Source organism: Oncorhynchus clarkii, chromosome 2 (assembly GCF_045791955.1).
Source record: "Oncorhynchus clarkii lewisi isolate Uvic-CL-2024 chromosome 2, UVic_Ocla_1.0, whole genome shotgun sequence".
In the NCBI taxonomy this organism is placed as follows: Eukaryota; Metazoa; Chordata; class Actinopteri; order Salmoniformes; family Salmonidae; genus Oncorhynchus; species Oncorhynchus clarkii.
In genome coordinates, this window is record NC_092148.1 from 66,807,221 (window position 1) to 66,833,976 (window position 26,756).

At 44.3% G+C, this 26,756-nt stretch overlaps 1 protein-coding gene across 3 annotated transcripts in view; it reads left to right on the forward strand.

Moving 5' to 3' along the window:
- LOC139372404 (semaphorin-4B-like) overlaps positions 1 to 26,756 on the forward strand; it is a 99,671-nt gene that overhangs the window by 23,432 nt on the left and 49,483 nt on the right. For 2 of the 3 annotated variants that reach the window (XM_071112123.1, XM_071112116.1), the window contains exon 2: positions 18,267 to 18,693. In XM_071112123.1, coding sequence (XP_070968224.1) covers positions 18,540 to 18,693 — 154 coding nt within the window. In that variant the 5' untranslated portion in view covers positions 18,267 to 18,539. Of the gene's footprint in view, positions 1 to 3,263; positions 3,526 to 18,266; positions 18,694 to 26,756 lie in introns of all 3 variants that reach the window. The other variant, XM_071112130.1, reaches the window with a different exon arrangement.

Here is a 26,756-nt window from a genome sequence, read left to right on the forward strand (position 1 = left end):
CTAACAAAGTAGGCATTTCATCCAGTCAGCAGTGATGAAATGATCAGCTACTGACCATGTGTCAGAAGTTCCTGTGGTAAGACTAAAGTGTAGATTCACACACAGAGTGCAGAAGGTGTTTATTGCACCTGAAAAACAGGGCTATGTTCAAGAACACAAGGTTGACTAAGAAAATAAATACAGAACCATACGAAACCAGTCGTCGACAGCTGGACAGTACCAGGCTCCGCCTCCCAGGGAAACACATGGGGTTGGTAACCAAGGACACACTGAAACGGAGTAAAACAGAAGGATTAAGGAATGAGTGAGTTCTGAGCGTATTCAGCCCAGGCCATATACCGACTCCAGTCGTGTGGAGAGGCAAAACATTGTTGGCGGAGGTACTTCCCTATTTCTTGTTTCAGGCATTCTGTCTGCCCGTTGGTCTGGGGATGGTACCCAGAGGAGAGGCTGAGGGCGACCCCCAGTCGGTCACTGTGGCCTGCGGTCAGAGACGATGTCCTCCAGAATCCTATACAGACAGCACACCTGCTGGAACATACACTCAGCCAATTCCATGGCGTTAGGTAAATTGGGAAGAGGAACCAGATGACACATTTTTGAAAAACGGTCAACTATGACAAGGATGGTTGTGTTGCCAGAGGATTCATGAAGGTCTGTGATGAAGTCAACAGCTATGTGGGACCAGGGTCTGTGAGGATGCGGCAAAGGTTGAAGCTTACCGGAAGGTAGATGACGAGGGCTTTTGGTTTGGGCGCAGACTGGACATGAGAGTACGTAATCCCTTACATCGGATGCCAGTGAGGACCACCAAAACTTATGGGCTAGAAGTTCAGTGGTTTGTGTAATGCCCTGACCCCAAGGACGTGTGACACCATTGCATCGGTTGGGGTCTAACAGCTGCTGGTACATAACTCCTCCCAGCTGGTGTCTCAGGAGCAGCTGGGTTCTTGCATGGCAGAGTGAACCTCTCACTGTACCAGTTCCATAATGCAAGAGGAAAGAAGAATGGGTGTAGGGTCTGATTTGCTGGTCGAAAGGTCAAACTGGTGGATGTAAGTAACATGAAAATGGAAGCGTGTGAACGAGAGCCCAGCGGGCTTGTCTGGAGTTTAACCTCTTGGCCCCTCTGATATAATCCAGATTACGATAATCTGGGATGTTGTGTGCCCTCCAACCAGTGGCGCCACTCCTCAAGGGCCAGCTTGATGGCGAGGAGTTCTGTTCCCCCACATTGTAATGCCTCTCAGCGGGGAATAACTTCCTGGAGAAGAAGGCACAGGGATGTGATTTGGGAGGTGTTCCCACCCACTGAGAGAGTATGGCTCCTACTTTGGAGGCATCCACCTCCAGGTAGAAAGGAAGGGTCGGATCTGGTTGGCGAAGGACCAGAGCTGAGGTGAAGCAGCAATTCAAGTTGTTGAAAGCAATTGTGCAGCAGTAGTTGGAGAACCCAATGAAATGTTTGATATGTGGGACAGTAGCATCCCACCTGGCCAACATCCAGTGAAGATGCAGAGCGCCAAATTCAAATAAATTACTATATAAATTAAACTTTGATGAAATCAAACATTCAATATACCAAATTAAAGCTACACTTGTTGTGAATCCAGCCAACATGTCAGATTTAAAAAATGCAAACTATGCTATTATCTGAGGATAGCACCCCAGTAAACAAAGAGAGAAAAGCATATTTCAACCCTGCAGGCACAAAACGCAGAAATAAAAATATAATTCATGCCTTTGACGAACTTCTTCTGTTGGCACTCCAATATGTCCCATAAACATCACAAATGGTCCTTTTGTTCGATTAATTCCGTCGATATATATATCCAAAATGTCAATTTATTTGGCGTGTTTGATCCAGAAAAACACCTTGCGCAACGTGACTACAAAATCTCTCAAAAGTTGACTGTAAGCATTGTCCAAACATTTAAAACTACTTTTGTAATACAACTTTAGGTATTTTTTTACGTAAATAATCAATTGAATTTAAGAAGGGATATACTGTGTTCAATACCGGAGGAAAACAAAGTGGAGCGTGCTTTCAGGTCACGCGCCTCTAACAAAGAGTACACTTCCCTCGAGCCTCATTACTTCTTTATTTCTCAAAGGGAAAACCTCAACCAATTTCTAAAGACTGTTGGCATCAAGTGGAAGCGATAGGAACTGCAGGAAAGTCGATTAGAAATCTGGATTCCCAGGCTTCCTGGGTGGCGCAGTGGTTAAGGGCGCTGTACGGCTTCCGGGTTGGATGCACGCTGTGTTAAGAAGCAGTGCGGTTGTGTATCGGAGGACGCATGACTCTCAACCTTCGTCTCTCCCGAGCTTGTACGGGAGTTGTAGTGATGAGACAAGTTTGTAGCTACTAAAACAATTGGATACCACGAAATTGGGGAGAAAGAGGGGTAAAAAAATAAATAATACAAATAAAAACAAATCTGGATTCCCAATGAAAACCCATTGAAAAGAGAGTGACCTCAAAAAAAAATCTAAACTGTTTGTCCTCGGGGTTTTGCCTGCCAAAAAAGTTATGTTATACTCACAGACATGATTCAAACTTCAGAGTGTTTTCTACAAATCTACTAATAATATGCATATCTTAGCTTCTGGGTCTGAGTAGCAAGTCATTTACTTGGACACGCTTTTCATCCGGATGTGAAAATACTGCCCCCTGTACCAAAGAAGTTAATGGTGGTGGGTTTGCGCCAGTTACTGACGGTGTTGACTTTGTTCTCATCCATGCTGACCCCTCCAGGTGTCAGTACGAAACTGAGGAAGTTTACCAAGGTTGCTTTGAAGGTGCTCTTTTCAGTCTTCACATAAAGGTTATGGTCAAGGAGCCGTTGAAGAACCTTTTGCACGTGTTACTTCAGGGAGTAAATCAGGATGTCATCAATGTAGACGATGAGAAAGAGGTTGATCATATCCTGGAAAACCTTGTTCATAAAGGATTGGAAGACAGCAGGGGCTTTAGTAAGGCATGACCAGGTATTCGTAGTGCCCTCGTGCAGTGATAAAGGCAGTCTTCCATTTGCCACCTTCATGTATACGGTCAAGGTTATAGGCACTTCACAGGTCGAGTTTTGTATAGATGTTGATGTGGCCCACTTGCTCAAGGGTCACTGGAATCAGAGGAAGAGGGAAACGGTTCTTGACCATGACGTCATTTGGGGAATGGTAATCAATACGTGGATGGAGACCACCATCCTTTTTTCCAACGAACAGGGCAATGGCTGAGTAGATGATCTTTCCCTCCACAGTATAGGCAGAGCCCTTCTTGGGTCCGCCTTTGACGTTCGATACATGGGAGGGGAGCATGGCCCAACTGCATGTGCTCTGAAAGACTCAGACGGGATCATGGAGAGAGAAGGTTTGGTGTTCCTGGGTGGCAGAGATCTTCAGCGGTCAGCGATGAGGTGGTCGATGGAGATGGACAGACGAATGTATGGATTTAAATCCTGAAGGTCACCTCTACAGGCCAGCTCCGCCTGAAGTTCCCTGTTGAGCCCTCATCGGTAGATGGTAAGTAAAGCAGCCTCACTACATCCACTCCCTGCAGCCATGGTGCGGAACGCGAGGGCATGCTCAGCAGCTGAATTGCGTCCTTGTTGAAGGTCTATGAGGAGGTCTCCTATAGGACGACCGGAAGGAGAGTGACCGAGTCATTCCAGGGTGTGAAAATGGGTCTGGGATCCGAGTTCTGTGCTGTTGGCAGTCCATATGGCGGGGGCCCAATTGCCTGTGAGTAGAGACAGCAAAATCCACCATGCTCTTGTGGGTGGCAAAGTTAGTGGGGTTGTGCTCAATGTATTTGCTGCATTGCATCAGAAATCCCTGACATTTCCCAGGTGAACTGTCATATTTACAAGGCATGGATATGAATGAAGGAGGGCTATGGGTTACGATACCTGGCATCGGAGGAGTAGGGATAGGATGCCGGAGAAGATGGCAGATTTCCTCCATACGCTCTTCTTGCTGGGTTAGGCGCCGCTGTAGCTCCGCTGAATCCATTCCATTTTTAGGTGAGGTATACTGTAATGAATACTCAGGGAGAAAAAGGTATAGATTCACGTGCAGAGCAGCAGCGGCTTCGCAGAAGGCAGGAATCGTGGTCACAGGCAGGCAATGGCCATACACACTTAGGCAAACAGGCAGGTAAATCAAAACTAGGACTGAAGGCTATAACTGGTTCTCACAAACGAGCTAGGAAAAGGCTTAGTAAGCTTAGGCTTAGAGTCAAAACGAACAATACCTTACAAAGGCACAAACAGAATGAACTGAACTAAGTAAGGAGCTGATGAGACCAGGTGAGTAACTAACAGGTGAAATGAATTAACAAAAATGAAAGACAGGGTTACGTTCATTAACACAAGGAAACAGAACACAAGGTTGACTAAGAAAATAAATACAGAACCTTACAAAGACAGTGTCGTAAGACAGCTTGATGAATCTTACATTCCCAAAAACCTGCAGTTCAGAATGTCCCCATCGCTGATCAAGAGTTTAATAAGATTTTGAAATAACATATTTACATTAATTAATGTAATGAACCATTAACTACGCTAAGCTGGGCATAGGGAGTAGACATTGAAATGGGCAAAGAGATGTGGCCTTTCCAGGCCCCTCGGTTACCTCATCACACAGACTGGCTGGCTGCAGAGTTCCCATTCACTAACGAAACTATAGAGGGTCATCTCAACAGCAACGATGATGTGCTGCAGTGGAATGGAAGTAGTCTCCAGAGGATAATGTGATGATATCTCCCTCTCTGTTGAAATTCCTAAATTGCTTTGTCAGTTAGTTACTATGGCTCCGATACTGGCGCTCTGCAGCTTTGCTCGGAAGTGCTTCTGCAGCTCCTTATCTTCCTCAGCTGTGGTATCTTTAGATCTGTGTGACTGGTTGTGAAATAACCTATGAGTGTTGCTGTAGGACTGTGTCAACACTGCTCCCCTGGCCTCCTAGCCTGATGGCCAATGCGTCAGGCCTAGGGTCCATAGTATGTGTCTGCATCCCGATCTTCCATTTAAGCCCCACTTGACAGATGACACATCCTCCCCGTCACACATCACATCATACCCGTCACACATCACATCATCCCTGTCACACATCACCTCCTCCACTTCACACATCACATCTGCTCCTTAACACATCCCATCGGAACCTGCTTTACTAGAGCAGAGTACTGGAGGGGCCAACACAGGCCGAAGGACACATCTGGGAGCATGTGACCCAGGCTGTCCAGATGGTGTCCAGTTTGTGTGTGACGCAGGTGGCCAGTGCTTGTGTTTACAGGTGTGTGTGTGTGTATAGATGATGGGCATAGCAAGGGGGACCATAGCTATTTATATCAGTCAACACTTTTCCAGTCAACACTACCACAGTGGAATTCAGGAAGTCTTGACCCCTCCCGTGCTGCTCAAATTGCAAACCTGATAGACATAGCACCTGTTTAACTAGTAGGACTACAAGCACCGCTATTTATGAGTCCCACACATTTATATCTAGAACTATCCTTTGACTGACTTTGCAATACAGTGATATACAGTACACCAGGGTTTACAACAGGAACTGGAGGATATGCAGGATATGACTGATTCCGAGTATTGCGAATTATACCTCTTTTACGTCAGACCCCTCTATGCAAAAAAATTCAGTGTGGGAAAGATAACATTGCAGCAGTTTATGCTGCTCTGAACTTGTCATAGCTATACTCTTTTAATGTTGAGTTAATGTGTCTAGATTACCTCAAGACTTTGCTCTGCCTTGAATAAACTCCTGTCATTCAACCACTTCTCCAGCTCCCTGTAACAGTACAATGGGAAAATTATGTTTCCGTAAACAATTCCATTAAGAACTCCATGGTGGCACGTCACTGTATGATGCAGCTGAGCCTCCCTATAAGCACTCATCCCTATTGGATTGCTGCTATGGGACTTGGTTTTATTTTTATCTCAGCCTTGTGAATGAATCAGTTCTCACATGCTTTGGTTTCTCCCAGTATAGGACTATAGCAGTAACTGGGCAGGGGAAGGAAGGCCAGTAGGGTGACTCTGGCAGTAACTAGGAAGGCCCAGCTTGGTCTCCAAGACTAGACGTAACATAGTAAATGTTTTTTTATTTTACCTTTATTTAACTAGGCAAGTCAGTTAAGAACAAATTCTTATTTTCAATGACGGCCTAGGAACAGTGGGTTAACTGCCTGTTCAGGGGCAGAACGACAGATTTGTACCTTGTCAGCTCGGGGATTTGAACTTGCAACCTCCCATTTACGAGTCCAACACGCTAACCACTAGCCCCAAATCTGGGACATTCAAATTAGTATGATATGTTATGTTTGGTATGGTTACATAAGACAGAATGTTGCATAAATATGCACTATGGAGAAATCCTCCCGCCATTTCCTGGTTGCAATTTTTCACCTAAATTCCATTTGTGACAAAACAAGCAAATACAGTGCCTTGCGAAAGTATTCGGCCCCCTTGAACTTTGACCTTTTGCCACATTTCAGGCTTCAAACATAAAGATATAAAACTGTATTTTTTTGTGAAGAATCAACAACAAGTGGGACACAATCATGAAGTGGAACGACATTTATTGGATATTTCAAACTTTTTTAACAAATCAAAAACTGAAAAATTGGGCGTGCAAAATTATTCAGCCCCCTTAAGTTAATACTTTGTAGCGCCACCTTTTGCTGCGATTACAGCTGTAAGTCGCTTGGGGTATGTCTCTATCAGTTTTGCACATCGAGAGACTGACATTTTTTCCCATTCCTCCTTGCAAAAGAGCTCGAGCTCAGTGAGGTTGGATGGAGAGCATTTGTGAACAGCAGTTTTCAGTTCTTTCCACAGATTCTCGATTGGATTCAGGTCTGGACTTTGACTTGGCCATTCTAACACCTGGATATGTTTATTTTTGAACCATTCCATTGTAGATTTTGCTTTATGTTTTGGATCATTGTCTTGTTGGAAGACAAATCTCCGTCCCAGTCTCAGGTCTTTTGCAGACTACATCAGGTTTTCTTCCAGAATGGTCCTGTATTTGGCTCCATCCATCCTCCCATCAATTTTAACCATCTTCCCTGTCCCTGCTGAAGAAAAGCAGGCCCAAACCATGATGCTGCCACCACCATGTTTGACAGTGGGGATGGTGTGTTCAGGGTGATGAGCTGTGTTGCTTTTACGCCAAACATAACGTTTTGCATTGTTGCCAAAAAGTTCAATTTTGGTTTCATCTGACCAGAGCACCTTCTTCCACATGTTTGGTGTGTCTCCCAGGTGGCTTGTGGCAAACTTTAAACAACACTTTTTATGGATATCTTTAAGAAATGGCTTTCTTCTTGCCACTCTTCCATAAAGGCCAGATTTGTGCAATATACGACTGATTGTTGTCCTATGGACAGAGTCTCCCACCTCAGCTGTAGATCTCTGCAGTTCATCCAGAGTGATCATGGGCCTCTTGGCTGCATCTCTGATCAGTCTTCTCCTTGTATGAGCTGAACATTTAGATGGACGGCCAGGTCTTGGTAGATTTGCAGTGGTCTGATACTCCTTCCATTTCAATATTATCGCTTGCACAGTGCTCCTTGGGATGTTTAAAGCTTGGGAAATCTTTTTGTATCCAAATCCGGCTTTAAAATTCTTCACAACAGTATCTCGGACCTGCCTGGTGTGTTCCTTGTTCTTCATGATGCTCTCTGCGCTTTTAACGGACCTCTGAGACTATCACAGTGCAGGTGCATTTATACGGAGACTTGATTACACACAGGTGGATTGTATTTATCATCATTAGTCATTTAGGTCAACATTGGATCATTCAGAGATCCTCACTGAACTTCTGGAGAGAGTTTGCTGCACTGAAAGTAAAGGGGCTGAATAATTTTGCACGCCCAATTTTTCAGTTTTTGATTTGTTAAAAAAGTTTGAAATATCCAATAAATGTCGTTCCACTTCATGATTGTGTCCCACTTGTTGTTGATTCTTCACAAAAAAAATACAGTTTTATATATTTATGTTTGAAGCCTGAAATGTGGCAAAAGGTCGCAAAGTTCAAGGGGGCCGAATACTTTCGCAAGGCACTGTATAATGTAGAGAATCTTTGTACCATTTAAACCGCTGTGAAATTTAATTTCCATAACCAAAAATATTGTATTTTCAGCTGTTTGAAGCTGCTGTTCAAAACTGAAAGTAAAAGACGCTAAATCTAAACTTAAGCAAGAGAAGCATAGAAATAGCGCATATAGAACAGATCTACCGTTGCTTAGACTTGCTTTCGATGAGAATGACAGGTCTATAGCTCCCATTTATATATGCATTTGGTCACAGCTTTAAGGCAATAACAGAAGGTGGTGCTAATTAGCAACTTTGCAAATCATTACTACTTTTTAGCTACTTTGCAACGACTTAGTATGTTAGCTAACCCTTCGCCTAACCAAAATTCTCTGAGACCATGTTGGAATGCCAGTAAAGTGACTCTGGCAGTAACTTTGAAGGCCAGTAGAGTGACTTCAGCAGTACCTAGGAAGGCCAGTAGAGTGACTCTGAACGTAACTCGGAAGGCCTGTAGAGTGACTCTGGCAGTAACTAGGAAGACCAGTAGAGTGACTCTGGCAGTAACTAGGAAGACCAGTAGAGTGACTCTGGCAGTAACTTTGAAGGCAAGTAGACTGACTTCCAGTAACTAGGAAGACCAGTAGAGTGACTCTGGCAGTAACTAGGAAGACCAGTAGAGTGACTCTGGCAGTAACTAGGAAGACCAGTAGAGTGACTCTGAATGTAACTCGGAAGGCCAGTAGAGTGACTCTGGCAGTAACTTTGAAGGCAAGTAGAGTGACTCTGCCAGTAACTAGGAAGACCAGTAGAGTGACTCTGGCAGTAACTAGGAAGACCAGTAGAGTGACTCTGAATGTAACTCGGACGGCCAGTAGAATGACTCTGGCAGTAACTAGGAAGGCCAGTAGAGTGACTCTGGCAGTAACTAGGAAGACCAGTAGAGTGACTCTGGCAGTAACTAGGAAGGCCAGTAGAGTGACTCTGGCAGTAACTAGGAAGGCCAGTAGAGTGACTCTGGCAGTAACTTTGAAGGCAAGTAGAGTGACTCTGCCAGTAACTAGGAAGACCAGTAGAGTGACTCTGGCAGTAACTAGGAAGACCAGTAGAGTGACTCTGAATGTAACTCGGAAGGCCAGTAGAGTGACCCTGGCAGTAACTTTGAAGGCAAGTAGAGTGACTTCGGCAGTACCTAGGAAGGCCAGTAGAGTGACTCTGAACGTAACTCGGAAGGCCAGTAGAGTGACTCTGGAAGTAACTAGGAAGGCCAGTAGAGTGACTCTGGCAGTAACTAGGAAGGCCAGTAGAGTGACTCTGGCAGTAACTAGGAAGACCAGTAGAGTGACTCTGAATGTAACTTGAAAGGCCAGTAGAGTGACTCTGGCAGTAACTAGGAAGGCCAGTAGAGTGACTCTGAATGTAACTCGGAAGGCCAGTAGAGTGACTCTGGCAGTAACTAGGAAGACCAGTAGAGTGACTCTGAATGTAACTAGGAAGGCCAGTAGAGTGACTCTGGCAGTAACATTGAAGGCCAGTAGAGTGACTTCGGCAGTACCTAGGAAGGCCAGTAGAGTGACTCTGAACGTAACTCGGAAGGCCAGTAGAGTGACTCTGGCAGTAACTAGGAAGGCAAGTAGAGTGACTCTGGCAATAACTAGGAAGGCCAGTAGAGTGACTCTGGCAGTAACTAGGAAGGCCAGTAGAGTGACTCTGGCAGTAACTAGGAAGACCAGTAGAGTGCCTCTGGCAGTAACTCGGAAGGCCAGTAGAGTGACTCTGGCAGTAACTCGGAAGGCCAGTAGAGTGACTCTGGCAGTAACTTCGAAGGCCAGTAGAGTGACTCTGGCAGTAACTTCGAAGGCAAGTAGAGTGACTCTGCCAGTAACTAGGAAGACCAGTAGAGTGACTCTGGCAGTAACTAGGAAGACCAGTAGAGTGACTCTGAATGTAACTCGGAAGGCCAGTAGAGTGACTCTGGCAGTAACTTTGAAGGCAAGTAGAGTGACTCTGCCAGTAACTAGGAAGACCAGTAGAGTGACTCTGGCAGTAACTAGGAAGACCAGTAGAGTGACTCTGAATGTAACTCGGAAGGCCAGTAGAGTGACTCTGGCAGTAACTAGGAAGGCCAGTAGAGTGACTCTGGCAGTAACTTCGAAGGCCAGTAGAGTGACTCTGGCAGTAACTTCGAAGGCAAGTAGAGTGACTCTGCCAGTAACTAGGAAGACCAGTAGAGTGACTCTGGCAGTAACTAGGAAGACCAGTAGAGTGACTCTGAATGTAACTCGGAAGGCCAGTAGAGTGACTCTGGCAGTAACTTTGAAGGCAAGTAGAGTGACTCTGCCAGTAACTAGGAAGACCAGTAGAGTGACTCTGGCAGTAACTAGGAAGACCAGTAGAGTGACTCTGAATGTAACTCGGAAGGCCAGTAGAATGACTCTGGCAGTAACTAGGAAGGCCAGTAGAGTGACTCTGGCAGTAACTAGGAAGACCAATAGAGTGACTCTGGCAGTAACTTTGAAGGCCAGTAGAGTGACTCTGGCATTAACTAGGAAGGCCAGTAGAGTGACTCTGCCAGTAACTTTGAAGGCAAGTAGAGTGACTCTGCCAGTAACTAGGAAGGCCAGTAGAGTGACTCTGGCAGTAACTAGGAAGACCAGTAGAGTGACTCTGAATGTAACTCGGAAGGCCAGTAGAATGACTGGCAGTAACTAGGAAGGCCAGTAGAGTGACTCTGGCAGTAACTAGGAAGGCCAGTAGAGTGCCTCTGGCAGTAACTAGGAAGGCCAGTAGAGTGACTCTGGCAGTAACTAGGAAGGCCAGTAGAGTGACTGAATGTAACTCGGAAGGCCAGTAGAATGACTCTGGCAGTAACTAGGAAGGCCAGTAGAATGACTCTGGCAGTAACTAGGAAGGCCAGTAGAGTGACTCTGGCAGTTGCTAGGAAGGCCAGTAGAGTGACTGAATGTAACTAGGAAGGCCAGTAGATTGACTCTGAACGTAACTAGGAAGGCCAGTAGATTGACTCTGATGGTGACTGGGAAAATCCAATAAGTTTAATGGGTTTAATGAGCGATTAGTGTTTTTTGAAGTCAGCTCAGTTTCCGTTCTATAATTGAAAAAATATATCCCCTTTTCAATTTTGATTTTGATTTTTATTTTTTACATAAATGCAAAAATTCCAATGCCAAAAACAGTGAACATTAAATTGCCAAAATATTCCAATGTCTCTTTCAGATCCACATTGGGTAGACATCAATAGAAAAATAGGACATTTCTATGAAAGAAAAAACATATTTTTTGTGTATTACTTTTAAAAATAATTGTATAATTTAATATTTTTTTATTCCTTAAAGTCGTCATCTCATCTCTGATCAGGCAGTAGCAGCCTGCCAGCTAGACAAAGTTATCTCTGTGCTCCCCATACTGTCTTTAGTGTTACTAGTATGCCTCTAGAGCTGTCTGACTAAATAATTTTACTAGTTCTTCAAAGTAGATAAGGCATACATTCACAAACTGTCTCTATCCCTCTCTTTCCTCATTGTGTTGTCTACATTCCTCTCACATGCGGTCTGTGTGTATCTAACCTAACATGCTGACCAGACCCCTCGCGCGAAGGTTGATATTGTCCACCCACTCCAGATGCGATCAGGACACGCAGGTTGAAATATCAAAACAAACTCTGAACCAATTATATTCATTTGGGGACAGATTGAAAAGCATTAAACATTCATGGCAATTTAACTAGCTAGCTTGTTGTTGCTAGCTAATTTGTCCTGGGTTGTTATTTTACCAGAAATGCACAAGATACTGTACGCCAACAATTAATACACAGATAAAAGGGTCAACCGAGTTCATTGCTAGTAATCTCTCTTTCAGGATTCTTCTTCTTCTTTGGACTTTATATGGCAGTAGGCAATCAGCTTCAAGGTGCATTACCACTACCAACTGGACTGGAGTGTGAACCTCAGTTCATCTTTCAATCACCCATGTGGGTATATGCTCCTAAAAACAAATGCAGCGGGTCAAGCGTCACAAATAGAACCAAGTTCTATTTTAGCGCCTGGCTATGCAGACGCGCGCGAGCAGTGTGGGTGAAATGATTGAATAACATGTATGTGTAAATCTATTTTGCAACGCTAGAGTGGTGTGGTGAGCATGTAATGTAGCAGGCTAAAAAGTGTATCCATCTCTGTCCGAGCTGGATAGAACAGGCTCAATGGATTATGGTCATTGTATTGCATTACCACGTTTCTAGGTTGAATATTTGCTTAATGAAAACTACAACTTCCTTTAGCCCAGCGTCCCACATAGTTCTTGACATGATTTATCTAGTGAATTATTTGATTTCTCTCTAGAGAAATGACACGTTGGGCGCACTAAAAACAGAACTAAATGGAATTTAAGTCAATGCACCGACGTCTGTCAATTAGTTGTTTAATAACCACAACAACAACAAATTATTTGGATAATCGCTCAGCTCTAATCAATTTGCATTGACCGGACTGTCAAAACCATTACTAGTACTCATTCAGAAGATAGGCTGGTGATGAATTGGAAGGAAAGCATCTTTATGCCTTGGATAACTTGTAGCCTAGTAGAAAATGTAGACCTGCTCACTTACCACCTCAACAACGAACCATGGCATCATCTGCATAGAGAGGAAGGAGAATGAATGTCTGTTTTTGTTCTGTTTGGAAAGTGAAGTGTGTGAATGTTTTTGTCTTCTGTTTTAGTTTCCGCTAAGATATATTATTTTCCCTACATTGTGTCAAAAGGAGACATGCTAAATATGTTATTCCAACCTGAATGGGAAACTAACTCGCAGCTCTTTTCCACAACCTTGAAATTTGCTACAGTAGCAGAAAGGTTTGCTCCAACCTGATTGTATCTGAATAAAAAAGGGAGTCAAAAAGAAACCGCAGAAATCCTTTCTTCAGATATATCATATGTGTTTGCTATGGTCCGTGGTATCTTGACCAGAGCAAATTATATGGTGTTTTCTGTGAAAGAGATGATGAGACAATTCACTATATTCAAACCATACTGGAGAGAGAAGTACAGAGTTGCAATCTCTATGCTGTCAGAGAGGACCTCATTCTCTTATTCCCATAAAGTTCAACTGTTGGTGTGCCTCAGCAAAACTCAGACTGATACATGTGGGCCAGTAGTGTAGTGTAGGTCTCTACTTCTGCCTGTCACACAACAGAAGGATTAGTGGAGCAGCAGCTGCTCATTGGTCAGATGGACTTGACTCCAATTTGCTTCTCACAAAGAAGGCTAATGATGCTTGCCGCTGTCTCCCCTGCTGATGTGGCCCTCACCATGGCCCTGTCTATAGTACGCAACAGTCCACACAAAGGACAGGGGCACTTGGCAGGGACTACAGTTACAGTGTAGCCAAGCAGACCTTCACAACTCTCTGACGCTTCTCTTTTCTAGCAGATATTAATGCGAGTGCATCAAAATGCTTGTGCTTCTAGTTCCGACCATGCAGTAATATCTAACAAATAATATAACAATTTCACAAACACTACCTTATACACACAAGTGTAAAGGAATGAATAAGAATATGTACATATAAATATATGGATGAGCAATGGCCATGTAGCATAGGCAAGATGCAGTAGATGGTATAGAGTACAGTATATACATATGAGATGAGTAATGTAGGGTATGTAAACATTATATAAAGTGGCATTGTTTAAAGTGACTAGTGAGTGATACATTTATTACATACATTTTTTATTATATCTTTAATGTGCTTGCCAAGACCATGAGTGGACACCAATGATTTATATATAAACTAGATGAATACCTGGGGCACTGTTTTGAAGCAACCGCACCCCATCGTGACACATTTATTAATGTCTACATTTGTTTTTGACATCTTTATTCTATTGCAGACACCTTAATGTATACTTTAAAACATAAAACATTTTGAAAGTATGTTACTGTTCCCACTACAACAACAAAATACATAAATGCATGTATTTTTGGCCTTTCAGCTAATTGAAAAACTGTAGAATTTCATTCATTCCTATGGAGGACTGCTTCTTCTAGGGAGTGCCAATATGCCCATCCGGTGGCTTCAAAGCCTCTCATTGGTGTCACGTGTGCTCCCTCTCCACCCTCTAGGTCACCAGGCTGCTCGTTATGGCGCACACCTGTTGCCATTGTTAAGTGCACCTGCGTGTCATCAGATTCACCTGGACTCTATCACTGCCCTGATTACCTTCCCTATATATGTCACTCCCTTCGGTTCCTTCCCAAGGCGTATTTGTTTCTGTTTCAGTTTCATGTCTGTGTGCTGTTCGAGTTTCTTGTTTTGCATTATGTTCCATTTATTTATTAAAACACTCCCTGAACTTGCTTCCTGACTCTCAGCGCACATTGTTACAATTGGCCAATACATAGCATCAGCAATTTATGGTTTACATACAGTACAGCTTTGGTGGACACAAACTACCTTGTATGCCCACAGCTTGTCAATATGATATATGAAATCATCATGAAAAAACCCACAAAGCAGCTGTTTAAGAGCATTATAAAAGTAAAGTGAACCACTGAAATTGAGAGTATGGCAAAGGGCAAGACCTCTACGGTCACAGAATGTAATGTGAACAGTATCCCAATTATGTCTAGGCCTACACAGCAGCACACTAGAGTGGTCTCCATTACAGCTCCGTAGCCACAAGGGCCAGCCCTTTAAATACTACCAATACTCTAGGAGATTGAGTTACACTTGAGGTCGGCCAGTCAATATAAAAAATGAGTAAAGTTATTTTTGGTTTATATTCAAGATTCCCAGTCAATAATGTACCTGATGCCAGTCTAAGGCCCAAGCATCTGTCTATGTGGAACAGGTGAATGGCAGTCAGAGGCAGAATACAGATTCAGAGACTAAGCTCAATCAAGAGGGAAATAGAAAATGGGGTTATTTTACTGCACACCTGTGATCATGCACTTGAGATTCCCACAGGGGAATCTTTTGCTTGAATCTCAAAGAACGTTTATTTTGGAATAGGACTGACACCACGATTATAACTACAGCGAATTAAGTTATGAGGTTATTTTCTGCATGTGGCATTTGTCATCGTCTTTATGTTAAACTGCGGTCATTAAAGCTGTGAAGAGGTTTTGTTTACAAGTGGTACTGAATAACAGATGATCAAAATGTATCAAATGTCAGAAAGCCCCTCAGGTTAAGAATGTCTCACCACCACCTGGGAGCCGCAGAGCACCTCATTGACTATACAATGAATTAATCAGGAGCATCTGGATGAGACAGGATACATGTTTTACTCCAGGTATCAACACTGCGGAAGGTGTCCTGTCTCCTGTTTTTAAATGTATGTCTATTTTACTACCCAACTAAATCACTCAACTGTAAAAATGCAAATATGTATGCATTTTCAAAACTCCAACCCAACTATATTTCTCTCTAACCCCTTGTAGAATCCTAATTTTAAAAAACTGGTTGATTAAAAAAATAGACCATTGAGTCTATTGCTCACTTTGAGGACAATACAGTGCCATTAACACGGCCCGCTACCAAAACCTGTGGACTCTCCTTCACTGCAGCCAATGTGAATAAAACATTTAAACGTGTTAACCCTCACAAGGCTGCCGGCCCAGACGGCATCCCTAGCCTCGTCCTCAGAGCATGCACAGACCAGCTGGCTGGTGTGTTTACCGACATGTTCAATCAATCCCTATCCCAGTCTGCTATTTCCACATGCTTCAAGAGGGCCACCATTGTTCCTGTTCCCAAGAAAGCTAAGGTAACTGTGCTAAACGACTATCGCCCCGTAGCACTCACTCCGTCAACATGAAGTGCTTTGTGAGACTAGTCAAGGATCATATCACCTCCACCCTACCTGACACCCTAGACCCACTCCAATTTGCTTACCGCCCCAATAGGTCCACAGACGATGCAATCGCAATCACACTGCACACTGCCCTAATCCATCTGGACAAAAGGAATACCTATGTAAGAATGCTATTCATTGATTACAGCTCAGAATTGAACACCATAGTACCCTCCAAACTAGTCATTAAGCTCGAGATCCTGGGTCTCGACCCCGCCCTGGGGGTCCTGGACTTTCTGACGGGCCAGCCCCAGGTGGTGAGGGTAGGAAACAACATCTCCACCCTGCTGATCCTCAACACTGGGGCCCCACAAGGGTGCGTTCTCAGCCCTCTCCTGTACTCCCTGTTCACCAATGTGTGCGTGGCCATGCACGCCTCCAACTCAATCATCAAGTTTGCAGACGACACCACAGTGGTAGGCTTGATTACCAACAATGACGAGACGGCCTACAGGGAGGAGGTGAGGGCCCTCGGAGTGTGCTGTCAGGGAAATAACCTCACACTCAACATCAACAAAACAAAGGAGATGATTGTGGACTTCAGGAAACAGCAGAGGTAGCACCGCCCTATCCACATCGACGTGACAGTAGTGGAGAAGGTGGAAAGTTTTAAGTTCCTCGGCATACACATCACGGACAAACTGAAATGGTCCACCCACACAGACAGCATGGTGAATAAGGCGCAACAGTGCCTCTTCAACCTCAGGAGGCTGAAAAAATTTGTCTTGTCACCAAAAACACTCACAAACTTTTACAGATGTACAATCGAGAGCATCCTGTCGGGCTGTATCACCGCCTGGTACGGCAACTGCTCCGCCCACAACCGTAAGGCTCTCCAGAGAGTAGTTAGGTCTGCACAACGCATCACCAGGGGCAAACTACCTGCCCTCCAGGACACCTACACCACCCGATGTCACAGTAAGGCCAAAAAGGTCATCAAGGACAACAGCCACTCGAGCCACTGCACCCCGCTATCATCCAGAAGGCGAGGTCAGTACAGGTGCATCAAATCTGGGACCGAGATTATGAAAAACAGCTTCTATCTCAAGGCCAACAGACTGTTAAACAGCCATCACTAACATTGAGTGGCTACTGCCAACATACTGACTCAATCTCTAGCCACTTTAATAATTAAAAATTGGATGTAATAAATGTATCACTAGTCACTTTAAACTATGCCACTTTATAATGTTTACATACCCTACACTACTAATCTCATATGTATATACTGTACTCTATACCATCTACTGCATCTTGCGTATGCCGTTTTGCCATCGCTCATCCATATATATTTTTATGTACATATTCTTATTAATTCCTTTACACTTGTGTGTATAAGGTAGTTATTGTGAAATTCTTAGATTACTTGTTAGATATTACTGCACGGTCGGAACTAGAAGCACAAGCATTTCGCTACACTCTCATTAACATCTGCTAACCCTGTATATGTGACCAATAAAATTTGATTTGATTTGGTGTGACATGATCAAATCTCAATGCTTGGACAGTGCCTGAGGTGCATAGTGCCTCTGACCATCACTGCAATATGAGCTGATGTCTGATAGGGACATGCCTTTTCTTTGTTTTGGACTAGAACCCACAGCAACAAATGTTTCCAAGAAATAGCCTACTCTGGTTGCATTTATGCACCACTCAGGCAAACAACCAGCACTAATACGCATGGTGATACCACTTTTCGGAGCTTGAGTTTTTTTTTTGTCAGTAGTAGACACCATCCAGTTAGCCTGACTTCACTCAGTACCTTATGCACACAGAAATGCATGCCTTCGGGAAGAGCTAATTTATGGCTTAGTATTTTGTGAATCATTACCAAGTCATCTCTCTTTGTGTATTCTATTTGTTTACCATTAGAAACCAAACCTGAATGCCCATACATGCTGAGTGATATTATGATATTAACATGTACTAAAAAGGTCAGAGCCCCATAGAGAGGAGAGTATTTGTCTCAACTCTGTTTGTCTCAGCATGTCAAATATGATCTGATGGGCCTGTTAAGTGAACAGATGATGTGTTTGTGTTGGTCCAGGTAAAGTATGCTCTCTGCCCAGTTGAAAACAGACCGACATGGCTACAGGCTGTGAAATGAATCTACGTCCATCCAGTTATGCCCAACAAATACAAACATAGGGAAGTGCACTCAGCCTAAAGTAACTCCAATGTAGCTAGTAGCCTTATGGCTAAACCCTTTGTTAGACCTGAGACGTGTGCGCGAATGGAGTGTTTTTCCAAACCAATGTTCCATGATAAAGAGCAGAATCACGTGAGCTGTGTTGCACTGTCTGTACGCCAATGTGACTGAATGTTCTTTTGTTCATGTGTGCAGATCTCAGCTGAGCCCCTGGGGTGGTTTGAGTGCATCGAGGCTGATTGGAGGCGGCTGTCCATCCTGGAAGGCTTGTTGTGAGGTGAAAGGTCATCAGTCCAAGCCCAGAGTCATCTGTAGCCCCAGAGGAGCTGCCCGGCTTCACTTTTACAACAGAGCACCAGTCTCCCATTCAGGGAGCCCAAACCTACAGGAAGAGAGGGAGGGGAAATATACGCAGGGGAGAAGAAGACACTCTAAATGAATTCCCTAAAATCGTAAAAGACAAACCGTATGAGTTGGCTGGCAGTCGTGAGGAGAGGAGCTATGTGGACAATAAGCATGGCCCAGCTCTGTCTCCCGGCATTTCTTCTCCTACTGGCCTACGCCTTTGTCCAAGCAGCTGCCACCGAGGACGATGTCACTCCACGACTCAGCTTTACTTACAGTAAGTGTCATCCATCGCCTTCCTTCCTGACTGTCCCTTTACCTGCTGTTTTGACCCTCTCTTTCTCTTTCTCTCGCACCTACTGTCTCAACCTATGAATGCTCGGCTATGAAAAGACAACTGACATTTACTCCTGAAGTACTGACCTGTTGCACCCTCTACAATCACTGTGATTATTATTTGACTCTGCTGGTCATCTAAGAATGTTTGAGCTTCTTGAAGAATGATACGGCCTTAATGGCCATGTACTCTTGTAATCTCCACCCAGCACATCCCTCAGAGCCTGGCTCCTCTCTAGGTTTCTTCCTAGGTTCCAGGCTTTCTTTTTCCTAGCCACCGTGCTTCTACATACCGTATGCATTGCTTTCTCTCTGGGGTCTTAGACTGGGTTTCTGTATAAGCACTTTATGACAACTGCTGACGTGAAAAGGGTTTTATGTTTCTCCAGGACCAGTCGTAGTTCATAGTGTGAGAAACACAAGCATTCCTTGAGTGTTGGAGAAACAAAGCAAGAGAAAAAGAGAGGCCAGAGTGTTTACCCTCACTGGGTGCCCTCCCCACTGACCCGGGTGTGTAAGGGAGCCTCAGCCTGCTCCCCTCCCAGAACTGTTGTTCATCTATGAATAAGAGCAGGGAGTTGTGTGGGGTGGAGGTGGCTGGGATGGTCCAGGTTGCTGAGAGGAGAGGAGAGCTCTGGAGGGGCCTGGGGCTCAGGCAAGGCTTTGAGGGATATTTGACATGCACAGTAATGCTTGGCAAGGTGTTGATAAACAGACGAATGGGAGCAAGGCTATTCCTCTCTAACCAGCTCTGTGGCCCTGTGGAGGAGCTTAGTGTGTTCTCCATGGGACACATCGAGTTAGCACAGCATTTACATAGCTGCCATTAGGGCTGGGAATTGCCAGGGACCCCCTGATACAATATGATTCCCTGATTCTCACAATTCTATGTGTATTGCGATTGGATACTGTGATTTTATTGCGATTTGATGTTCCAAACATATTGCTCACCATATGTCTGCTGCAGCGAGACAAGAGAGAGAGCCATGAGAACGAGTTTTGATCAGTCATGGAAATAAAAGTGCTGAAAACAAATTGGCTCCCTGTTTAAAAAAGAAGATGGAGAACAAGTTATGAAGGAAAAATACTGGAGTTCTGGTCCAGGTGCAGACAACTAACGCAAGAAGAATATTGCAATACTGTCAAAACAACACAATACGATATATTGTAAAAAAATATATATATCCCGATATGTACAGTAACTGTATAGATTATTTCCCCCCATCACTAACTGCCGTGCTCCCGGAAAGCCGCTGATATTTCAGGACAATGCCTCACACACTATTAATGGTTTTCCTGTTGAAAGGGAGAGAAAACGTGTTCTGCACGGTATTAGTGATATATTGTTACTCAGTACAAGATACTGATACTGTAACCTACTGGGAGAATTATGCTCCTGTCAGTAGTTTTACATTTTGCTTCATTGCTTTTGTGTTTCCGTTGATGAACTTATTCTATCATTGTAAGACATTTCAATACATTCCATAGCAGTTACCCTGTCAATGACAGTCCCATGAAGGAACATTCATGATGGCTTAGCAGTATGAAAAGATTCCAAACCATGCGTTTGACTGGGTGTGTTGCTCTGTGTGTTACCCCACATCTAGAACTTAATGGCAGGAAAGCCAGCTAAATCCCAGAGCATGAATGGCAGCTCCATCAGGGTGGGTCTGTCAAGTCATAGCAGGTCAGAGGTAGTTACAACATGAACCAGGTCATTGCACTCGGTCTTACTCAGGACTATGTCACACACACACACAGTTTTCATCAACACGGGAGGTATTGCTCTTCTGCAGCCATCCTCTTATCTCGGCTAATGGTTTGTTTACACAGTTAACTTAAGTAGTAGCTGATCATTTGTTTGCAAGATAAACTTACACCATCCATATCCAAAAATGTCTTCAAAACAAGTCTTCAGTCAGCGCAGTGCATGTTGAACTAAGAAGTATAGGGATCAGGAGTTGTATGACTTTGTGCTCTCATTATCTGATCTCAGTATGGCTCCTGATTGGTGATTTTGGAAGCAAAGGATATGTAATTGCAATGCAGCCCATTTTGTCAACGTACCAATGCTCTGCCATGGTTGATGACAGTATGCACATAATGCTAAAGCTATGGATGGCTCCCATGCCATTGGGTGTGAACTATTGATAATGTGATTTACAACCCAGTTCATCACAGTACACATGGTCTCAGGTCTTACAGGCCATTTGGTGGGCAATGGATCCAGTTCTGTAGAAGGCAGTACTAGAAATCCACCTAGGTTATACTTTTCATCAATCTGTATATTTTTTGTTTTCATAGAGAACAAAACCTTTAGTTCTATTTACCTGGGATAGAAGTAATGCAAGAGAATACATGCAGGCATGTAGGGTTAGTTTACTGTTGTTCCCAATGACTCACCTTTTAGGATCCGCCTATAGTCTTTAAGCACCTACTGGCATAGAAACAGTGCGCAGATTGCCTTGTCATATTATCTACACCTACAGTAGATTAAGCCAGTGTGCGTGCTCTTCTGAGGCCAGGAGAGGAGACGATTGAAATGGGTCACGGAGGCCTCAGCTTGGAGTCTTGCCTGCCTGTCCCAGCCTGTCCTGCCTGTCCTGCCTGTCCCGACCTGCATCCTGGCTTTCCCTTGGTGGACCTCTATAGTCCCAGGTCATCTCTCTTACCTGCCAGCCTCCACAAAGCCCCCAGCACGGCCCTGACGGAACGTTTCACAACAGCAAAAACCATCACTCACAAACTGAAAAGGCAGTTTCAGCTCCTTCACACGTCTCCTTGGACTGGAAAATATATTAGCGTTTTGGGTTAATCACTCATCCTGAATGAACACCATAAAACATGTAAGATCAAAATGTCACTCTCCTGCGGCCTCCTTAAGGGCGCTGTACTGCAGCGCCACCAGAGACTCTGGGTTCGCGCCCAGGCTTTGTCGTGACCGGGAGGTCCGTGGGGCGACGCACAATTGGCCTAGCATCGTCCGAGTTAGGGAGTGTGTGGCCGGTAGGGATATCCTTGTCTCATCGCGCACCAGCGACTCCTGTGGCGGGCCGGGCGCAGTGCGCGCTAACGGTGTTTCCTCCGACACATTGGTGCGGCTGCCTTCCGGGTTGGATGCACGCTGTGTTAAGAAGCAGTACGGCTTGGTTGGGTTGTGTATCGGAGGACGCATGACTTTCGACCTTCGACCTTCGTCTCTCCTGAGCCCGTACGGGAGTTGTAGCGATGAGACAAGATAGGAAATACTAACAATTGGATACCATGAAAAAGAGGATAATTTTTCTTTTTTTAAAGTAACTTTCAGTCATGTCAAGATTTGATCAAGATTATGGATATACAGTAGGGACAAGTTTCTATTTTCTTACTTGTGTGTCTGTAAGAAAAAAGGGTGGGGGGGTAAATAGTTACAGCAGCATTTATTAGGAATAAACCAGCTGCAAGGTAATTAATATCACATTACTGTACTTCTTACCTCTTACTGTTCTACTGATGAGCTATGCTTTTACTCAACGGAGTCAACATAAGGAAATGACTAACTACAGGAGTGACTCACAGCTCTTAACTTTGAGAGGTTCAGTAGTAAAGAAACCGTCTCTCCCCTCATGAAACAGTTACAGTCGTGTAGGCCTAACTATACGACTGCAGATCTGAACCTGACAGGGGAATTATGAGGTCCCACTGACAATTAAATGACCAATATAGATTTGGGGAAAAGATTGGAATAGGCACATGTTAGTGTCCAGTAGTGACATATTTTCAATTGGTAAGCAAACACTCATGAACAGAAAACAAAATGTTTATGGCAATAGGGATGCTGATTGCCAGTGGCTTGACAATGGGAGCTGCCGTTGCCTGCTAACGTCAGTGCCGGTGTGATGGATTTCCCAGGCCCCCCGCTGAAGGGCTGTGTCACTCTGTGTTTACTGTATCAAAGCAACATTCCATGCTGTGAGCCTCAGGGACCTGGGCCATACAGAACCCTCCCCCACCCCCCTCTGCCTCTCAGCCCTGTCTGCATATATGTGAGTCTACATCCCTGCCAGCCTTATGTCTGTGGTGTGGTCAGACCAGCCTGGACCTCCCCAGTCCCTCCTCAGCCCAGCATCAGCAACATTATCCTGGACAGCCTTCCTCTCCCCTCCCCTTCAGTTCCCTCTCTCCGCCTTAATGACGAGACTAAACTCCCATGAATAATGAAAGGGGATTTGTGTGTGTTATGGTGTGAACATTGGTCTGGTTCTCATTATGCGCCTATCAGGACGGATCATGGGTTCAGGGAGGAGAGCCTACATCTGCTTTGCCCTCCTCTTTTGTTCCTGTCTTTAATGAAAGACCATGCCGGAGAGCTTAGTGTGCTAGAATGCTATTTAAAGGGACACCTATATGTGATTTATATGGTCTCTCATTCCCCGTTGATCTATTCAGCCCTCTGTTAGTTAAACACAGTGCAGGCAGTCACGGTAGAGATCAACATGTTGGGGCCATACCCACAGCACTAATAATTAAGAACATCATTCATTTGAAACTAACAAAGCACATAATGTATATTAGAATGTGCTTTGTTCTTGTCCTATAGGACAGTGTTTATGCCTGTTGAGCCACTCACGTTGAAGTGATAGAAAATGACAATCTTGTCAAGCGAGATAAGGAATATACCAAGCACAATTATAGCTGCACAATGTAACTACTATACCGTACTCTTCTTTATGTATGCATGAAATGGCCGTCCATGGCTGTGGACTGTGTTGCTATGGGAGGGGTCTGGTTGTAGGTGCTTAGATATGCTCCATTAGACCGCAGCCTCTTGGCAGAGACATGTAGACTGCCCATAAAAGGCCTGCAGTATGGAGAGCCTTCAGAGATACCATACTGTATATCACACTGCTAGCCATTTGGACCACTGATATCACACTGATTTATTATCTCATCCATGAAAAGAGATATATGATTGATTGTTTACCATATTTTATTAGTGATAACATGCGGTTGTACCTTTTACCAAAAGTCTAGATGTTGCAGCACACTGATATCTGTTTGTTCATAGTATTAAAAGATGACAACATTGATGTTGATGTTACTAGTGTTTATGAGAGACAGCCACTTTCTCTAGTCCGCCAGGGAGGGAGCTGCTCATAAATCACCCTGGACAGGCCTTATGAAAACACCCTCATTGCTGCACCTCCTCCCCCCCCCCTCCTCTTCTTCTTTCTCCTCCTTCACCTTCTCCTCTTCCTTCTTCTTTCTCCTCCTCTTCCTCCCACATCTCCTAGCCTGTGTTGTGAGATGGAATACCCCATCACACTGTTTGGTCTAGTCATGCCAGCCAGCCTGATCAGCCCCTTGCTGGCCTCCCACACCACGGACCCTGACTACATGAGGTCATGACACAGTGCTGATGCTCAGCCTCTCCCTGTAGTGCAGCAGGGGTCCTGAGCCTGAAAGCCTGATGCCAAAGCAGGTTTACATTGCGGAGGGGAGCACCATATTGAGGATGAACCGGGGTCAGCAGCAGCACTCAGCAGCATACAGCAGCATGCTATCTCTGACCAGCAGACCTGGTCCAGGATCATGGAAGGACAACAATATTTTCCTGTGGGAAATTATAGCTGAGGTGCACCGTTGTTTGCAAATTGCAGGCTTTTGGAAACACTTCCCTGTTTAAATAAGCAGTTAAATGACATTATTTTCCCAATAAATGTTGCTATGGTTCCCATGAAATCTGTTATGCCCCTCTTTGCCTACTGAATACCAAGCTATTCATTAGGCAAAATTATGTTTTTCTGTAATTGGCCTACTGAGCTCTATGATACTCAATCTTCAATCCATTAATATGCACATCTTCAGTTCACTCTTGTGGCAACCAGCACCCTCTTCACATAGATTGTGTGTACACTAGCCAGCATTCTCAGCATCACCATGGTGTTTTCTTCATGCTACCATGTGTGAGTTCTAGTCTCCTGCTAACCAGAGAGAGCCAGGCCCTTCCCTAAACAAACAGCTGGCTCACAGCTTGCCTAATGAATCTCCCGGTGGATCTGATGTCTTAATGCGTTCCAGATGCCCCTGTCTCTGCTCTACCGTGGCCCTGCACCATTCTATCACTCACAGGTCACTTTGCTTTTTCACCTCAGCAGGATAGTAATCATACATTCTACCAGGTCCCAGAGCATGACTCCGTTCCCACTCTAGTTATGTTGATGTCATGCGTTTGCCTTCACAATGAACTGGTTCTGTGGTGGGTTTTGTCTTCCTGCTGTTTGTCCACAGAGAATAGGATTAGATGGGATGATACAGGAAGTTGTGACCTGACCTTGCTCCTTGCTCGGTCTGTCTACATTGGGAAAGTGGTTTCTAGAAGGTGGGAAGGTTCCTCAGTTCTGTGTTAGGAGTTACTGGTACTGTTTCCCAGGAGTTGGGTGGTGACCACTTCCTCTGTGGGTAGAACAACATGTTATTGTATGTTCGCTATCTGTTCTTTTAAATTTGGTCAGATCCATCTGAAAAGGAAAAAGTAAGCACCTGGTTTGTGTGCACAGTCAAAACAGAGGATCCTGTAAGAACAAGTATGGTGATGTCACCGATTTATGAGCTGTGTATGTGTGTGTGTAAACTTTTGACTCATCACATACGCTGCTGTTCCTGTTTATTATCTATCTGTTGCCTAGTCACTTTATTCCTACCTATTCACATACAGTGCTTTCGGAAAGTATTCAGACCTCTTGACTTTTTCCACACTTTGTTATGTTACAGCCTTATTCTAAAATGGATTAAATTGTATTTTTTTCCTCATCTATCTACACACAATACCCCATATTGACAAATCAAAAACGGTTTAAAAAATAAAAAAAAATGAAATTTCACATTTACATAAATATTCAGAACCTTTACTCAGTACTTTGTTGAGGAAACTTTTGCAGTGATTAAAGCCTTGAGTCTTCTTGGGTACAAGCTTGGCACACCTGAATTTGGAGAGTTTCTCCCATTCTTCTCTGCAGATCCTCTCAAGCTCAGTCAGATTGGATGGGGAGCGTCGCACCGATACCGAGTCAATGTTTGGGGTTAGTCAAGGTAATTTGTACATGTTGGTCAGTGGTAAAGTGACTATGCATAGATAATAAACTGAGTAGCAGCAGTGTAAAAACAAAGGGGATGTAAATAGTCCAGCTGGCCATTTGATTAACTGTTCAGCAGTCTTAAAGCTTGTGGGTAGAAGCTGTTAAGGAGCCTTTTTGACCTAGACTTGGCACTCTGGTACTGCTTGCCATGTGGTAGCAGAGAGAACAGTCTATGACTTGGGTGGCTGGAGTCTTTGACAATTTGTTGTGCCTTCCTCTGACATCGCCTTGTAAGTAAGTCCTGGATGGCAGGAAGCTTGGCCCCAGTGATGTACTTGGCCGTACGCACTACCCTCTGTAGCGCCTTACGGTTGGATACCAAGAAGTTGCCATACCAGGCGGTCGATGGTGCACCTGTAGAACTTTTTGAGGATCAGGGGACCCATGCCAAATCTTTTCAGTCTCCTGAGGGGGAAAAGGTGTTGTTGTGCTCCCTTAACGACTGTCTTGGTGTGCCTGGAATAGAGGTCGGCATGGCCGATTAATTAGGGCCGATTTCAAATTTTCATAACAACCGGTAATCGGCCTTTTTGGACGTCGATTATGGCCGATTACATTGCAATCCACTAGGAGACTGCGTGGCAGGCTGACCACCTGTTACGCGAGTGCAGCATCAACAGGACTTTGTGGCTGCAAGGAGCCAAGGTAAGTTGCGAGCTAGCATTAAACTTATCTTATAAAAAACAATCTTCACATAATCAGTAATTAACTACACATGGTTGATGACATTACAAGGTTAACTAGCTTGTCCTGCGTTGCATATAATTAATGCGGCGCCTGTTCATTTATCATCGAATCACAGCCTACTTCAACTTCGCCAAACGGGTGATTTTAACAAAAGCGCATTGCCGAAAAAAGCACAATTGTTGCACAAATGTACCTAACC